Source organism: Poromitra crassiceps, assembly GCF_964638095.1.
Source record: "Poromitra crassiceps genome assembly, chromosome: 7".
Classification (NCBI taxonomy): domain Eukaryota; kingdom Metazoa; phylum Chordata; class Actinopteri; order Beryciformes; family Melamphaidae; genus Poromitra; species Poromitra crassiceps.
Window position 1 is genome coordinate 38905639 of NC_139628.1, and position 15305 is coordinate 38920943.

General features: G+C 45.3%; 1 protein-coding gene across 1 annotated transcript in view; it reads right to left on the minus strand.

The window, feature by feature from the left end:
• Window positions 1–8744: 8744 nt before the first annotated feature.
• The window catches only part of slc8a4b (solute carrier family 8 member 4b), a gene marked incomplete at both ends in the record, with an annotated part of 81271 nt that continues 74710 nt past the window's right edge, over window positions 8745–15305 (minus strand). Inside the window, one exon of the mRNA XM_083640108.1 lies at window positions 8745–9124. Within this exon, the coding sequence (XP_083496234.1) occupies window positions 8745–9124 (380 nt within the window). The remainder of the gene's footprint in view (window positions 9125–15305) is intronic.

Below are 15305 nucleotides of genomic sequence, written 5' to 3' on the forward strand. Positions count from 1 at the left end.
GCCAAAGAAATTCCCTCTAGGCATTCCTGAGATATGCTAACTTAACAAGCATGGGACATACATGTACGGATGGGCACCCTGAAAACACACTAATGCCTCCGGCCACGGCTATCGCTAGTGGAGACATCATAAAAAAACCAAAACCCAGACACGGTCCTCAACATTTCTCAGTCAAGTTTTATTTCATCTTTGAGAAAGAAAGAGAGACAAAAAAAAAGTTTGGTCTTTGTAAACATCTATATCATTTTGTCGTTTCATCATTTTCAGCATTTAAAAATACTCTTTACTACGACATTTCCAACATCAACACTGTAGAATGAGTTTAATTCATGCATCAACACACTCATGGAGGGAATGATATGAAGAAATGCACGCACACACGCACACACATGCACGCACGCACGCACACGCACACACACACACACACACACACACACGCGCACACGCACACATACACAGACACACACACACACACACACACACACACACACACACACACACACACACATTTAAAACGATAAGGGAACACTCGTGGTACTATGCTATGCTAATTTTCTGTTCAACTCTCTGAGGGCTTGTTTACAAATAAAACACCAAAACAACACAAAACAAATGCAACAAAAAGTAATAATAAAATAAATGGAAAGATTAAATACATATATTTATATCAAAAGCACTTTGTGACATTTTTTTTAACCTCCTCATGAATAGGACTGCGTGATATACTAAGAAAACAATAAGCATAACATGATGAAGATAAAAGTATTTAGAAGATTAGAAGAGAAGGATAGAGTGGTTCATATTGGAGAGAGAGAGCGAGAGAGAGAGAGAGGCAAGGAGAAAGGGAAGGTACAAAAAAAGATTGACACAGCGGTCAATAGATACTGTAGTGGCTGATAAACACAGGCTTGGGGGCTTGCATGCACGCACGCACGCACGCACGCACGCACGCACACACACACACACACACACACACACACACACACACACACACACACACACACACACACACACACACACACACACACACACACACACACACACACACAGGTAAAGGAATGGACGGACTTGATAAGGGCCTCTTTCAAGGGGAGAGAATACACACAGACAGTCACCCTGGCAACCATACACACACACACACAGACAGACAGGGAGAATCATATACATACATTTCAGTTTTCATCTCGACACAGTTTGTTATTTCTAACAGTGTTGTAACACTAGTGGAAAATGTATTGTTTTTATCACACGCTTAATGTTAAGAGATTGTAGCCGAGTGTGTGTGGGTGTGTCCGTGAACATGGCATTGTATTGATTTGCCATTTTCATTATTGATTTTCTAAGAGACTGCATGTACGCAGTATGTTTATAAATTGACATTTGTGTGTGTGTTTCTGTGTAAGCATGCCTGTACACCAGTGTGTGTGTGTGTGTGTGTGTACACAGGAATGTGTCTGTACAGTGTGTGTTCCTGTGTGTGTTTCTAGCCGCCAGCGCTGGCACAAGTCCAACCAATCAGATGAAGTGGAGTCACCGACCTTCATGTATGACAGTTACACAAACGCACATGAACGTGCACACGCACACACACTGCAAGTGCCACCGTTTATTCCCTGCCTCAATCGACAGTTAGAGCCATTATAGGCTATATCTAATCCTATCCAACAGGTACGTGCACGTCCACACACGCACGCACACGTGTGCGCGCACACACACACACACACACACACACACACACACACACACACACACACACACACACACACACAGACTTGGCTTGATTGCAAAGGAGCAGGCAGTGCTTAATCTGTGCGGTCCTGCTGGAACAGATCCGGCACCTGCTGGTTTTGGACTATCTCTCCTTATCTCCTTATCTGCGTGTGGACTGATGGCATGATGACACCTTTATTTATTTGTCTATCTGTCATGTAATAGTCACAATAGTCAACTCTGCTTTCCAGTTGAATTTGCTGTCCATGTGTTTTTGTGTGTGTGTGTGTGTGTGTGTGTGTGTGTGTGTGTGTGTGTATGTGTGTGTGTGTGTGTGCGTGTGTGTGTGTGTGTGTGTGTGTATGTGTGTGTGTGTGTGTGTGTGTGTGTGTGTGTGTGTGTGTGTGTTTTGCTGTCGCCGTGTGCACTATTTTGTCAAATTAGATAGGGGAAGGATGATTTGTTTTGTTTGTAAACGTGTTAGCATATTCGGTAATCTCTGTAATCTCTGCTCTGCAATCAAAATTCATATTTTGCATACATGACTGTTTGAAACAAAATTGATTTGGAGTGTGGACCTGCAAGTCACACAGTTAAATATGCGGGCAATTGCGCACGTTAGTGAAGGGCTGTACAGTACAGTAGGTCACATCACTGACACTGTGGGCGTTGCAAAACCAGCACAGTCCAGCTGAGTGTGCCAATTGAGGCCTACTTCTAGCTGCACCACGACACGTTTCATTGCATCATTCGCTGACATTGTTTCCTACTGCACATTCAAAAGGCCCCCTTGCTCAGATCACGGCCATTTTCAAACTCTGCCTGCCTTCATTTCGATGTCAACTACATGACCTCCTCCCTCCAGACCGTTTGGTGTTCTCATCATTTACAAATTAAGCATCGCCTCCAGGTACGCTCTACCTGCCAATTCTTTCTCCTTTCTCTCTGTCACTCTCTCTCTCTCAAACACACACACGCACACACGCACGCACGCACGCACGCACACACACACACACACACACACACACACACACACACACACACACACACACACACACACCGACACACACACACACACACACACACACACACACAGAGGGAGGGAATCCAATTTCCTGACATTTCGTTGTGGGTCAGGTTGGCATTCTGATTCATTAATCTAGTGTATGGGAGTCACTGCCAGGGACACACAGGGCAGGCCCCTTATAAACAGATTACAACACCAATTGACGGGGAGGGGGGTGGGGGCGCACAAAGACGCATGTACAGTACACAAGGGAACATACAGGCTATACACATGCAAACAAAGGCAGGCATACAGTACATATACAGGAGGTATAGACACACCATGATGATCCAATCACTTTAGACAGAAAAATTAACCAGAGAGAATTATTCCAGCCAACAGTAGCCACATTCACACAATGGAGACCGAGTGAGAAGATCAAAAGAGAATGACACGCACGCACGCACGCACACACGCACGCACACACACACACACACACACACACACACACGCACACACACACTGTCACACGCACAATGCCAGCAACAGTCAAGAAGACAACGGCTTGCAGAGATAGATGGTCGCTAAGCAACAGGAAAGAGACTAAAAATACGATTCGCATTTCTTCACTGGTTTAGAATGCATGTGTGCATGCACACACACACTAGATACACACAAACACACACACACGACAGACACACACACACACACACACACACCTACACACACACACACACACACGACACACAAACACACACACACACACACACACACACACACACACACACACACACACACACACACACACACACACACACACACACACACACACACAGACCATTCTCCTGCAAGGCTTATCAACCTCTAAAAAGCCTACATTTCTAAATGCGTCCCCTATCCTTGTGTTTGTTCCTGTGGCATCAGCAGGTCTATTATACTGCCCACTAATTCATCAGTTACGGAAGCTTAAGTCATTGATAAAAAACAACAAACAAAGTGGGCCCAGGACCCTGCCAACGTGTTCGTCAGGTCAAACCTGGCAACCCGGCCGACCGACGCCAGCTTCATTCCTAACGCTCTTTCCTACAGACATGACTGAATGAATGAGAGGAAGGCAGAGACCATCTTTCAGCTGGATGGAATACCTCAACATCGATAACGTGAAAATATTTTGGGGATAATATTTACAAACAAGAGTATTTGTAATGATCATTTGTAATCATGAATATGTATTGTGGATATGATGAGCAGGTAAAGCCAATCATTGGTCACTTTACTCAGGCTCAACAGGCTCATTTCTGAAAAGGTTATGGTGTATTTGGAATATTACGATATTACCAAAATCCCACTTTTTCATGCTTGTTTTATACTATTTTACTGTATACGTCATTCTATCATATTCTATGTAATATGAGTTGTTTTTCTTGTTCTTGAACTTGCTGTACTGGAGAGGAACAGGTTGGAAACATCAACTTTTTTCCTTGTCTTTTCAGAAATGGCGAGGATCAATTTAAATCTGACTGGTTTTGTTCCACCTGTGTAACATTCACAGGAGAGTCCATGTGTGATGGAGGGGATTTCTCCCACTCCATGGGGGCGGGTTAAGGCTTGGTTATACTGGACATGCAGACACCACGAACTTGTAGTACCGTAGTTCTGTTGAGAGTTTTGGGAGTCTGCTTGGAGGATGCGTTCCACACAGGAAAGGTTAGCAGTGACTTTACGCGATTTAGCGACTGGGTATTGTCAGGCAAGACCGTGTGTGTAGTGTCCATTTGGGACACTGCAGCTAGCAAATTTGCCCCCTCCCCGTCCCAGACACAGTGGAGGGACATTGCACAGGATCTCTGGAATTTCCACTGTGTCTTGGTACCATTGATGGGGAGCATATCAACACTCCCCCCTCATCCCCCCTGACTGTTTGGGTCAGCGTTGGCCGCCCGTGATCCCCCTCATCTGACGCCGACCTCGTCCTCGTCCTCGCCCGGCCCATTTAGTGCGGTCGCTCTCGACTGAGCTGTCTTCGCTGTGCCCGCGTCTAAATTCAGCCCAGAGCAGCGGGTGATCTGTCCGTATTTAAGCAGGCAGATGGTGGGCAGGTAAATCGTTGGTTTTTATCCCGTTGTTTCTCTCTCTCTCAACCTACTTGGAAAACAAATTTTGAATGTTGGGGGAATTTCGTCATCTTAGGGTCAAGGCCATAATTTATGGCCTTCGGTGTCGCAATTTTTCTTAGGGCAGAAGGCCACATTGCTCTATTGACATCGTGAAGAGCGAATTTTCTGAAATGTGTGTTAAAATGAGCCAATTACACATCCTTTGCATAGGGCTACATTCAACTGGGATCACTGATGCTTTTAAAGCAACTGACAGTAGCAGGCTGGTAGCAGGGCACTGCCAAGGTGGCCTTAGGGATCTCAGGGCATCACGGCCAGAGGGAGGGGCAACGGCGGCCTCCATGTAATCCCCACCCTGAGCCTTGTTTTCTCAATGAAGTTTACAGTCTGTATCGGGGAAAGCGGTTGGGTTCCTGCAGATTTTGTCTTTCTCTTATTCTATTGTTAGGAGGGACGCATGTAACTCATTCATACTGACAAGATCTATGTCATTCCTTCTGTCCAAATCCAGCCTCTGGGAAGGGCAAAGCTGTTAATGCAAACCACATTTCTTCAGCACAATTCTTCACTTGCGCGCGCGCACACACATGACACACACTGACAGACAGGTTGACTTCATGTGATGTGGATGTAATATTCTTGTATGAAATCGCTTCTTGAGCTGACCGATATCAGCTTTCTCACACACACACACACACACACACACACACACACACACACGATGCCTGAATCAACAGACTTTTCACAACAAAGACAAATCAAAAAGAACAGAAATAGCACAGCCTCTTGTTACAGGATTATCCCCCCATATAAATAAAACACGGTTCCGCACAGCTAATATCCTGACCACAGGGTGGCGACATCTCGCTGTAGTGTGAAAACCTTGTACACGTTTCTTTGTCTAACTTGAATTGAAAATTTGCACCATCTCCTGTGCGGGGGAGGCAATGTCAGGACTCTTGGACCAATGGAATCCCATTAAAAAGCACATTCTGTATTTTCAGAAATGCAATAATTTCAGCTGTAAAATGGATCTCCCCCCCTTTTGAGGAGATACGAGGTCTTCTTCAGACAGTAGTGACGTCTCCCTCCTGTACAGAGCTGCCTTTTTCATTCGTAGTCATGCAAAACATACACACTCTTGACCTTTTGAGAAAATGGATATATTTCTATTAGAATTTCTATTTGATTTCTACTGTAAGTGATGGCTTTCTGCCTGTTGCGGATGCAGCCACCGTAGAAGTCGCGCTGCTGCAACTCCCAAGAGAAACTGAAATCCTCTGGGACTTCCACCATTGCTTGCAACACTGACTGCTCTTCTTCCTACCAAGTGATGCCTCTCCTCCTATTAAATCTTTGGGAAATGGAGACTCGCGAGGTCGTGTTCAAGAAACGTCACGTTCACAACCGTTGCAATAGTCGTGTGGTATTTCAGAGCTGCCGTGGCATCAAACTCTTCCGGCACGTCTTCCTCAGAGCGTTTCCTCTTGCGGGGAAACGGGACTTGAATTAAATATTAGTGTTTTTTCACACACATGGATAAAGTTTCTTACATTATCATGTACAATTAGAAACAACAGGTACAGTACGCTCATTTGTTTTGACTTGTCATCGTTATCCTCATTGTCGTCATCGCTGTCATCGTTGTTGTCATGGTTAATCCTTCATACTGATTGGTCCTTGCTCCTTCCCTACTTGGCCGTGTCCTCCGAACATCACTTTAGGTAGACCATGTTCACTTCCCCCCCCCCTGTGTAATACAGTTTTTGAGTGTAAACAGTGTTCCTCGCAAGCAAGCAACAATGAGAAATGGAACTGCTTGCAAGCTGCAGCTCCGGTCTGATCACAGTCTCCACATCTCCACTCCAGTTAAACATAATACACTTCTATTCATTTTTGTACATCCAACCAGGCCACTTCGCCGGCCCACTTTACAGACACCCCCTCCAACGATCTTGGACGGTGATCTTCAATACTCAAAGTCACACCATCTTTTCCCAGTTTGTTTCATTTTTTCCTCAAAGTCTGTCACAGCACCGGCCATCATCGTGCTCTGCACTTCCTCCTTCTCATCTCGTCATATTTATACGTGTTTTTTGTTCTGTTTTTACAATTGCACGGTAACAACATCAACACTTGACGCCATTGAAAAGTTTAGAAAAAAAGGGGGAGTGTTCTTTTACAGGAAGAACGAGGCTGTTGAGTGGCTTCAAATTGGAGCGAAGGGAAAGGGAGTTGGCGATTGGCTCATTTAAAGTGTATGTGTGTGTGTGTGTGTGTGGGGGGGGGGGGGGTTGGGGAAGGGGGGAGGTGTCAGGTTCTTAATTATCACGACGTTAAGACAATTCAGGGGGGAAGTCAATAAGGCAAGAGGGAGGGATGGAGCGTAGGATGTTTACAGTCTATACAGATGTATACAGTCGATACAGATGTATTCACCTTATGTAGAAGGGAGCAGGAAGTGTAAACACAATCGGAAGTTCTGATTGTGTTTACACTTCCTGTGACTCATAAAACTAGGTTTGACCAGGTGAGTCAGACTAGTTTGAGCAGGTAAAACAGCCGGCCTTTTGAACAGGAAGTCATGATACATTGGGTCAAGTGGGCAGGGCTACATAAGGTGAATAGCGTCTATAGAGTAGAGAAGAGAAGAGAGGTGCGGGGCAGGGGACTACTTAGAGAAGAGAGGTGCGGGGCAGGGGACTACTTAGAGAAGAGAGGTGCGGGGCAGGGGACTACTTAGAGAAGAGAGGTGCGGGGCAGGGGACTACTTTGCACAGTGTATCCAGGAAGAGAGGGATGAGAGGAGAGCTGCAGGAAAAGTTCCAGCCAAAAAAAAAAGAAGGTTGATATTGTCTGTTTTTGCCCGTCCGCCCCCGAGTAAACCAGTTCTCCATTGCAGAGTCACCTGAGGGCTCCGAGGTGTGTGCGCATGTGTGTACAGTACGTGTGTGTAAGTATGGGTGTTGTGTGTAATTATGGGGTGTAATGAGTGTGTGTGTGTGTGTGTGTGTGTGTGTGTGTGTGTGTGTGTGAAGTCACTGATAGAATTACATGTTGCGGTTGCCATGGATATGAGGGGAGGATCCGCCGTTCCCGTGACGACCGAGATAAGTAGGACTGAGAGAGCGAGTGCGAGAGAGAGAGAGATATGTATCCCTTAGTTCCCTCTCTCTTTTTATGTGTTTTTCCATCCCTTCTTTTTCTCTGGCCATTTCCTCTTTCTCATTTCTTTCTTTTTCTTGCCTCCAGCTTCCTCTCTCTCTGTTTATCCCTCACTCTTTCCTTCCTGGCAGGAAGAACAGAAGACACCAAACACATCTCACTTTCTCTTCTCTTCTCTCTCATCTTCTCGCCTCCCTTCAGCCCTCTTTCCCTTTAGAGCCCTGTTGATTGGCTGACGTCTCTCCTCTCTGTAAACCTGTTGCACATTGTATTTATTCATTTAGTGGTGTAATAAAGTATGTTTTGTCAATTAATTCTTCATTTAAAGGCGGTTTCCCTGCCACTGAATACATGTGGAGGGTCACATTGTGTTCAAAAGCTGCTAACCCTAAAATAATGTCGTTATTTCTGGTTTCAACGGAGAGAATTCTAGGCAAAACACTGAATATTTGTATTTGTATTTTTGTATTGTATTTGTATGATATTTGTATTTTTGAGCATTAAATTGGTCAAATTTAACGATATTGAATATTGGCACAACATATCAGCTATCGACAGCGTCAATACAAAAATATAGTACAGTAACAGCCTTCATAAACTCATATCGGTCCAACCCTACTCCCTCTTTGGAGAAAGGCCACCCCCTCCTCTCCATCCCTATCTCCCCCTCTCTCTCTCTCTCTCTCGCTCCAGTATGGCAGTAGGTCTCTCGCCCCGCTCGGCTGCTCGCTCTGCCCTGCCCGGGTTTAAAACCCCGGTATATGGCAGTAGGCCTCCAGCGATGAGAGCAGGATGTAAAGCAGCCAGAGTGAGAAGAACGTCAGCGACGTCACCAGCTTGCAAGTCCGCGGGCCGCCCAGCTCGCCGCCTGCCACCGACGCCCGCCTGCGGTACAGCAGGCTGAGAAAGCACACCACGGCCAGGATGGTGTACAGGGTGACGGAGAAGGCCAGTGAGCCCGGGTCCACCTTGAAGGGCTTTCCCTGGGAGCGCCAGGCTACGGCCGCGATGGTCCAGGCCACGCCGATGCCCAGGAACACGTTGACGGCGTTGGAGCCCGTGACGTTGCCTATGGAGGCGTCGGCGTACTGGTCCTGGATGGCCGCCACTTTGCTGGCGAACGTGTCTGGAGGGAGAGGGAGAGGATGTTAGAATGGTTGTAAGTCTTTGTCATCGTTGGAATTTCTTTTTAAAACTCTTTTTTTGTGGATTTGTGTTTATGTAATGACCTTTTATTATTGCTTTTGACCTCACTTTCATGCTTGTTGCCTTGTTTTTATATTTCTTACAGTACCTTGTTTTTATTGCTTTTTGTGTCGATTTGGTTTTGCATGTCTATATTTTGATCTAAAAATGATGTAATAACAACAACAAAGAAAATAGAACCTGATTAAATTGACAGCAAAAGCAAGGTAAGCAAGCGAACAAATATAACAGCAATGCAGGAAGCATAACAGGCGAGTCAAAAAGTAAACAAACAAAACCAATCAATAGAGGCAACTTATAAAGTCTTAATAGTGATTTAAAAGATGACTTTTGATGGTCTTTAATGAAACGTCTTCCTCACAAGCGATAGAGGAAACTACCTCAAGGTGACAACCTACTCTCACATCCATATGTGCACACGCACACACGCACGCACGCAGGCACAAGAAAGAGAGGGAGAGGAAGAAGGAGAGGTGAAGAGAGTTCAAGGTATTAAGGAATCTACTAGCTATTGTAAAATATGTCAGACTGTTATTCATGGGAATTCAATGGGAGAGAGAGAGAGAGAAAGAGAGAGAGAGAGAGACACACACACAGACAGACAGACAGACAGAGAGGCAGACAGAGAGAAACAGAGGCAGAGAGACAGACAGAGAGAGAGAGACAGAGAGGCAGAGAGACAGAGAGAGAGAAAGAGTGAGCTGGAAATGTGTGCACAATGCAAATACCATTCTGTTGTATAGAATGCAGGGAATGATTTCCATACAGAGAGATCAAAAGAGAGAGAGAGAGAGAGAGAGAGAGAGAGAGAGAGAGAGCGAGAGAGAGAGAGAGAGAGACACTTGAGAGGCGCTATTTCGAATCGCACATAGGTTACGCAAAAACCACGCCCTGTGCCCGCCTACACAGCAGTCAAGCGCCGGGATTGGCCAGGAGCAAGTATTTTGTCTTCTTGTTTTGACAGCTGGAATCTCCCACACCACAACCACTGCACGGCACGCAGCCCAGCGATTTCATGAACCAACTGAATTGCTCTTGATAGCAGACATTGAAAGGAATTATTAGTGTATTAACGCTAATGAAAACGTAACACACAAGCTTTTCAAACAAACATCTCCCACACACCACAAACACTGTGCCCAGCCCAGCGATTTTATTAACCAAATTGCTCTTGATAGCGGACATTGAAAATAAATTACTGTAGCCAAATAACGCAAATGAAAACGTAATGCAAGCTTTAGCCAAAGCTTCAATAACAGAGCTCAGCTGACAGTTTAACCTGCAAATGAAAAATATAAAAAACATAAAATTAAAAATACAATAGGCTGCAGCACATAGGCCTAGCTCCCACCCCCCCAGGCCAGCCGTTTGTTCCAGGCCAGTGAAGTCCCAACAATCTACAAAAACATGCAATAATATAAAATCATAGATAAAAAGTTGAATCATACACAATAAATAAAACCAAAAGTAGCCTTCCCAATGGCCAAGGGCAGCATCTGTTATTCTGGCCTCATAATAAGCACTGAGGCGGGTGGTCAGAAAGTCAAATAACATTAAAATACATTGTATGCTTTGGTGCGATGTAGGATTTTGTCTTTCAATATCCTCATTGCAGCCTCGCTGCAGCCTCGCTTGGTGTTGTTGCTTCTCACAGGAATGGTGTCCCTGTAACAGAGAGCCCAACATGAGCATGAGCGCCTGGCCAATCCCGGCGCTTGACTGCTGCCTAGGCGGGCACAGGGCGTGGTTTTTGCGTAACCTATGTGCGATTCGAAATAACGCACTTGAGAGATATCTAAGTTGACCGCCAACAAAAGCCATTAGATGACCTCTACAGCACAGCTGTACAGAGGAAAGCCCTGCTAATCGTCAATGATGAGACACACCCCCTCCACCCTGAGTTTGTGTTGCTCCCCTCAGGGCGGCGCTATAGAGCAGTGGTTCTCAACCACCGGGCCTCGGACTGGTGCCGGTCCGCAAAGCATTTGCTGCCGGGCGGCGAGGAAGCAATATGATTCGGCAGGGAGAAAGAGAGAGAGTGACTGAGAGAGAGCGAGACAGAGAGAGACACATACACACACATGCAGAGAGAGAGACCTATAGTGTGCATTAAGAGAGGAACAAGCGTGAAATTGAAAGTAAAAAGACAGGAGCGCAAGGAGAGGATAATAAAAGCACACATTAAAAAGATCCCACGCTGGATGGGTTTCCACGTCAGGTTGCACACCTCTTTTGTGTAGTAAAAGACGACTAAGTGAAATCATAAAGTGATGCAAACACATTTCGATCTTGTGGCCACAATGATATGTAGACTATCCATTTGAAGAAACAGTAAGGTCTCACAGACATGACATGATGAGAGAGAAAGAGAAACAAACACAGGCTGTTTGTGCGGTCACGCGCGGACACCTGGTGAGTTGCAATGTTTTCATATTATGTTCATGCGAGGAAAATACGCCCTGTGTATTTGATACTGTATCCAAATGTATGAACTATGCGATATGCGTTTAATATCCAATCCTATCCTTAACAATCACCCCCATGCACACACCACCGGTCCACAGCAATATTGTCAATTTTAAACCGGTCCGCAGACAGTGCAAAAAAGGTTGGGAAGCCCTGCTATAGAGACAGTCCGCATGTCTGGGAACGCCCACAAAATGTTAAACGGCTGGCGCGCGAGTGGGGTAAAACTGCCCATATATCTCATGGGCTGACTCACCAAAAGACGGTGCTGCGGCTCTAAACTACAGGTTTGGGGGTTCTAGAGCAGAACACAAGACGTCTGCTCAGATGTGCGTTTACTGCGGTGGTTAAATCCCCGATCGTGTCTGCCTGGGCTGGGCTATCGGCTAAATTCTAACTTTGCTGAATGGATAGAACGGGGGTTTTTACCCCACCCTGACCCCGCCCCCAGCCAGGCTGAGCCAGCTAAACCAGCGTCTATGACGAGACGTGGCCTCAACCTATAGACTCAGTACCCCTGGCAAGGAAAAAGATCTACAAGGGCTCTTTTATCCCAAATGCAATCAATGTAGTCAATAAACTACAGTAATGCAAATATGGGAGTGTAGGCTGCTGTACACACCAGTATGAATGACTGATTTATGTGATGCCATCATGTACTGTTGCTGTTCCTATTTTGTAAACATGTTTGTTTGTATTTTTAACTGGGTGAGACCAATGACAAATGTCCTGCCTTGGCTGGGCAATAAAATAAAGTCTATTCTATTCTATTCTAAAGTAAGTGAGAGAGGTCCGAGTGCTGTTAATCAAAGGTGGCAACTTTATTGTGAAATATGACACGAATTTGAGTCTAGGTTGTCTGCAATTAAACCAAATTTAGAAGATTAGTTGTGAGGAGAGCGAGGCGTCAATAATCAAAATAGAAACTGATTAAACCATCAATTAAACTGGCAACACTGCTATGTTTTCACCAATGTCACCTTGCTTTCACTTCAGAAATACTCAAAACAAACCTTTGCTGAAGAAAAAGAAATCTGCTGGACTTCTGTGCTTTTTTTGTCTGGAGGATTCATCAGTCCTCTTGTAACGATGATATACTGTAACTGTATGATACAACAGGTCTAATAATGATAATCTAATCTAATCTATAATCTATAATGACATAACTATGATACAACAGGTTTAATAATAATAATAATAATAATAATCTAATCTATAATGATATTACTGTATGATACAACAGGTCTAATAATGATAATCTAATCTATAATGATATAACTGTATGATACAACAGGTTTAATAATAATAATGAAATCTATATTCTATAAAGTGAAGGGTTTGAGTTGATGAAATGTGATGGAAGCTACAGAGGAGCTTCTGGGCAGCTGGTATAACACCATGGGAAACAGCTGCCAGTTATTATATGCCTGTTTTGTCTTATTTCTATTTTTAGACTGGTTGGTGAGATGGTTTTGAATGCCAGTGAGATTAGTTGAAATTCATCTCCTGACATGGAGAAAAAATCCTTCAGAAAATCTGGGATAAATATTAATCTCATTGGTGGAAATATCCTGCTGAGGCACATTACACGGTGGGCTTTGATCTGAATGATGGAATTGCATATCCCCCTCCCTACAGTACAAACTCTCTCTCTTGCTCTCTCCCTCTGTTCTGGTGACTCTCCACTCTGTACTGACTAAGGCTGGGAACACAATAGAAGACTTAAATCCGGATTTTAAAAACACATACATATTCTCACTTTTTTTTTGCATCTCCCATTCGTAAATATTTTCACATTAGGTAATTATACCACACATTTAACAATATTCATGTACAATACCTGAGATGATCAGTGACACCAATCAAAACGTCTCATGTAAATGTCTCAAACTACTATTTTGGCCGATAATCGGTCCCAAAACGAGCCTCCAATCATGATTGGCTCTCTAATTGCTGGGATCAGTAGTGTGGGTGTAAATTGGCCCAATAATCCTTCAGTGTGTCCCCAGGCTCATAAAGCACAAGTGCCTTTAAAAGCTGGAGGAGGCTGGAAGAGAGAGAGAGAGAGGAAGTGAGGTAAGGTGAGGACAGGGAGCAGGTGAGAGGCTGAGAAACCAGAGAGGAGACGAATGTTGCTAACAAGTTTTAGAGAGATCACCAACACGCGCACGCGCGCACGCACACACACACGCACGCACGCACGCACGCACACACACACACACACACTCACACTCTCTCTCATTCCCTCCCACCGGCAGTTATAATGACCGGCTGCACGCAAATCACCCAGAGCAGCAAACGCACGCCGTACAATCTCACCCACACACACACACACACACCTGGGTACCACAGCAACACACACGGGTCGAGATGATGGATGATACAGTGGTGAAAACACAACATCCAATAACAGGGGGAGAGAGAGAGAGCGAGGGAGGGAGAGGGAGGGAGGGAGGGAGAGAGAGAGAGAGAGAGAGAGAGAGAGAGAGGGAGGGAGGGAGAGAGAGCGAGGGAGAGAGAGGGAGGGAGGGAGAGAGAGAGAGGGAGGGAGGGAGAGAGAGAGAGGGAGAGAGTGAGGGAGGGAGAGCGAGAGAGAGAGAGAGAGGAAATGTATGGATAATAACACGGGTGAACCGAGTCAGAATAACAAATTGACCAGGATGGGGTGAGAGGACAGGCATAATAGATAAGACGAGGAGGAATATGAGAGAGAGAGAGAGAGAGAGAGAGAGAGGAGAGAGAGACATAGAGGAAGAGGGAAGGAGAGAGAGAGAGAGAGAGCAGGGGCAGCTGAGATGGCTGAGATGTGAGAACAACAGCGATGGCTGATGGTGGAAATGAAAAATAGATATATAAAAAGAGCTGGTGGCAAATTAATATCAGAATGCCTTGTGACAGGACGCGCGCGTGATCATCCCCACTTTACCACTTCCAATTCCAGCAGCGCACTTTAATGCCCCCATTCAAACGGCACAGAAGTCTCCAGCGGGCAGAGCGAGCGGTCCACGTTAGCGCCTGCCAGCAGCACACGAGCTCCTTCTATAAATCACATGGAGGGGGACAATAACTCGGCCCACAAGGGCAGATGGAGAGGGTAGGCGAATTAAAACCCAGGGACGGAGCTTCACCTCGGGACGGAGACGAGGCCCCCGGCGGCTGAAGGCTGCCATCCTGTCGGGGCCACAATTCTATTTGGACCCATGCTGTTATTGGTTGTACATTTTATGTATGCCGGCTGGAGTGCCATGCAGCAAGGACTAAATTGGGTCATTTTCTAGGAAGGACAAGGCATTTTTTGGGGCATTTCTGCTTATAATGTAGAGAGAGAGAGAGAGAGAGAAAAGTTAGAGGATTGGGGGTGGGGGGGGGGGGGGTGTCATGCCATGTCCCAGGCTGGATTTGAAGCCGGGGCATTGTGGTCCATGGCATACTTCTAGGTTGGTGTGTAACTAAGTATTTTTTGGGAGTATCTGTACTTTACTTGAATATTTATATTTCTAAAATCGTACGAAATTTGGTAGCCTGCAAGCAAGCAGGTCTGGCGAATCAGTGCTCCTAGCTTGCAAGTTATGTTAATCACGATGCACAATCCATTCCAGTTGGTGGCAGTAATGCACCATAACCTTGTTTGCTAA